We start from the raw sequence: 3,620 nt of genomic DNA, 5'->3' as shown, positions 1-3,620 counted from the left end.
TGGCGTTCTTAGGTAACTTTCATGATTAATAATTTACTTTATTTAAATTTTATATAATGTATGAAATAATGTGTTGTTAAATTTTGTTATAGATGGCATCATCTTCTACATCTATGCATGTGAGTTGTGGACCCGTTGAGGAGGATTTATTGTCATTGCAATCCATACATGTTTCACAACATGTTTGGAATAGAGAAGAAGATAGGAGATTATTAGCACGACGTGCTGCTCTAACACGCAATGGAATTGACGGAATTCCACATCAAATAGTTCCGTTATTAGACCAGGCTGGATTTGGATGGATTGCTCGGTTGAGTTATATCAAAGTTAGTCCTGGTTCATCTTCTTCGTCATCTTCATCTTCGTCTCTTATGATCAAAGGTGATCGTTCAATTGATAAATTTTCTAATGAAAAAGTAGAAGATTCTTGCATACCTATTTCAGCATATAATTCCATTATTGGCATCACATTCTAGCTCTGAAATGCTTCTATCATGCATTGTACATCATCATCGTCACTCAATTCCAATGAAGAATATATGTTGTTATCACCTTGTGAAACTAAAAATCTGTAACTTACAGATAATATCACTTGATTTGAGTTAAGACTAAATTTGTTGTGAATCCTTCTCTTTAATATATCCAAAGTGATACCTCGTTTAATATACATTCCTTTTCTTGGTCCATCAAATGTTACACCTTCAGCACCTTCATACATCTTTCCAGTGTAAATATAAGCAATCATTTGATCCATAATATCTGCAACAAAAAAAATTAATTAGTGCAAATAGCTACAATTTATATCTTAACAAAAACAAAATTATACTCACCAAATCTGAAAGAAACGTAACTGGCTCACAAATTTAAATCAGAGCAAAACGTAACTGATAAATATATGATTTCAACTGGGAAAAAGACGTAGCTGAGAGGGGGTATATATACTGATATTGTCGCTATGGGCCATAGCGACACAATGTCGCTATAGGCCATAGCGCCACTTTTAAAAATAAGAAAAATACATAAAATGGAATAAAAATGTATAAAATTAAGAAATTACAGAAACCTTACATTTATGAATATAATGTTATGTCAAATGTATAATAAAAAATAAAATTTGTAAAAATAATTTTAGTTACTAATTTAAAAAAAAAAACAAAAAAACCTGGTGGCGCTATGGCCTATAGCGACACTGTGTCGCTATAGGCCATAGCGCCACTGTGATAAATAATTAAATACATATTTAGTTCGTGATAAAATATTTTAAAGGAAATAAATATATATAAAGAAAAAGAAATTACAGAGAAAATATGCTTATAAATACAAAATAATATTTAATTGTTAATATAAATTATAGAAATTTTAAAACAAATTAAGTTATATTTTAAAAAATTAAAACCAACAAAAATAGTGGCGCTATGGCCTATAGCGATCGAGTGTTGCTATAGGTTATAGCGACACTCTTGTAAATAATTAAATACATTTTTAATTCGTGATAAAATAATTTAAAGGAAAAATATATATAAAAAAAAGAAAAGAAATTAGATAAAAAATAAGTTTATAATTACAAATTAATATTTAACTGCTAATATAAAATAAAGAAATTTTAAAACAAAATAAGTTATTAATTTTAAAAAAAACAAATAAATTAGTGGCGCTATGGCCTATAGCGACACTGTGTCGCTATAGGCCATAGCGCCACTCATATATATAATTAAATTCATATTTTAAAATTACGTTTTTAAAAAACTAATTTTTATTTTTATAAATATATAATAAGTAAACTCAGTTTATTAATTTTAGGTTACATTTAAATTATTTTAGTTATTTTTGTTTTTTTTTTACATGGTGTTGCTATGGGCTACATCATTTTTGTTGGTCCAGCAACTGTGTTGGCCCAGCCCATAGCGACACTGGCGTGGCTCATTCCAGGCCACTCAGCCAAAAAAAAAATTGTCACGTGGCATGGGTGTCGCTATGGGCCATAACGACACCGTTGTAAACAGTCCCAAAGGCGTAAATACTTTCAAAAGAGCCTCATTTACGTAATAAACTTGTCAAACAACCCCACTTTGGTCAAAAAGCCTCCGGTTTATGGCCATTGATAAATGCCTACATTGACAACGGAGAGGACTTTAAGGATACTATTTTCTCCCTAATATCAAAAATGCATCATGATATTGCGCTTAAAGTTATAGTTATCCTATGGTCCATTTGGAGGAATCGAAATGATAAGGTATGGTCTGACACTACAACTCCACCTGGGATAGCAGTCCATAAGGCCATGCAAAGATACTCATAATGGCAGTTTGCAAAAGGAAAAGACAAATCAACCTCCCAACAGCAAACGCATGTTAACACTTGGACCAAACCACTCCCAGGTTTGCTAAACTGTAATGTAGATGCAGCTGTCTTCAAGGAAGAAAATATTATGGGTTTCGGCCTATGCATTAGGAACGCTGATGGAAGTTTTATTAAAGCTAAATTAGGTTGGCAACATGGTTTCATAAACTCCCAAGAAGCTAAAGCTCTAGCCCTCTTAGAAGCTCTCACATGGCTTAGTGATATGGGCATCACAAATGCTATTATAGAAACAGACTCCAAACAATTGTAGTTGACGATGTACTAAGCTCCACCTCTATTCCTACAGAATATGATCATGTTTTACGTAAATGTCAATTATTACTACAATCTCACTCGAACCTAATGGTAAGGTTCATAAGGAGACAAGCAAATCAAGTTGCTCACACCTTAGCTAGGGCGTCCAGATTTCATGCTAGCTCCACTAGTTTTGATTTAATTCCACCTTGTATTGAAATTCTATTTTTAATGAATTAAGTTGATTTGGTTTGCTTCAAAAAAAAATAGTTATTATTTCTGGATTATATTCTTGCATTTTAATTGATAAAATCAAATATAGTGTTGCTAGATTTTTCCAATTTGAATTTTCTATCTTGCTGTCAAATCATTACATGACCTAAAGTTCAATTTTTTTCTTTTGATAATATTGTTTTAACCTGAATGAAAAGTATTTATACATAACTTAAAGCACTTTTTAACATGATTGTATATTAAATAGATATTAGCCTTTCCTTAATATAATTTTTGAAGTTCATTGTTATTACTATTAATTAAGTAGATTCATATTACTAGGTTTTAAAATTAAGTAATTCTTATTTCCTATTGATTTCAAATTTCTTAATTTATTTTTGAGTTGATTGACATAACTTTATTTTTTTTAGTTGATTTATATATTACTCTTTGCTGAGACATGAGTTAACACTGATTACATATAATTATTAATGACCTTAGTGTAATTGCTAATTTACTGATTTAATTCAATTAAGATATGAAATAATATTTTTAATCAAATTCTTTTATTAAATTACAACATGACTACTTTTTAGAAGCTAATGTATTTTTTCCCTCTATTCTTATAATTCTTTTTACCTATTATAATTCAAATAATAACCTTATTTTAAAACAAATGAAATTAGTCTGATCCAAAATTTTCAATTTTTTCCTTTAAACCAAATCTTACAATTCAATATCTTTTTGAAAAAAGACTTACCATCACTTTTGTATGTACAAATCATTTTGTTTAAGACTAATTACTACAATAG

General features: G+C 29.6%; 1 protein-coding gene across 1 annotated transcript; it reads left to right on the top strand.

Annotated features, from left to right (window-relative positions):
* The first annotated feature begins 2,164 nt into the window (after positions 1-2,164).
* LOC145957435 (uncharacterized) lies at positions 2,165-2,611 on the top strand. The gene is made up of 2 exons (XM_083073693.1): positions 2,165-2,233; positions 2,306-2,611. Exons 1-2 carry the CDS (start codon positions 2,165-2,167, stop codon positions 2,609-2,611), a joined length of 375 nt encoding a protein of 124 aa, XP_082929819.1.
* Positions 2,612-3,620: the final 1,009 nt, after the last annotated feature.

Source organism: Cajanus cajan, chromosome 4 (genome assembly GCF_000230855.2).
Source record: "Cajanus cajan strain Asha chromosome 4, NIPB_CcT2T_4, whole genome shotgun sequence".
NCBI classification, from domain to species: domain Eukaryota; kingdom Viridiplantae; phylum Streptophyta; class Magnoliopsida; order Fabales; family Fabaceae; genus Cajanus; species Cajanus cajan.
Note: the sequence above shows the minus strand (reverse complement) of the source record. Positions and strands in the feature narration are given on the sequence as shown.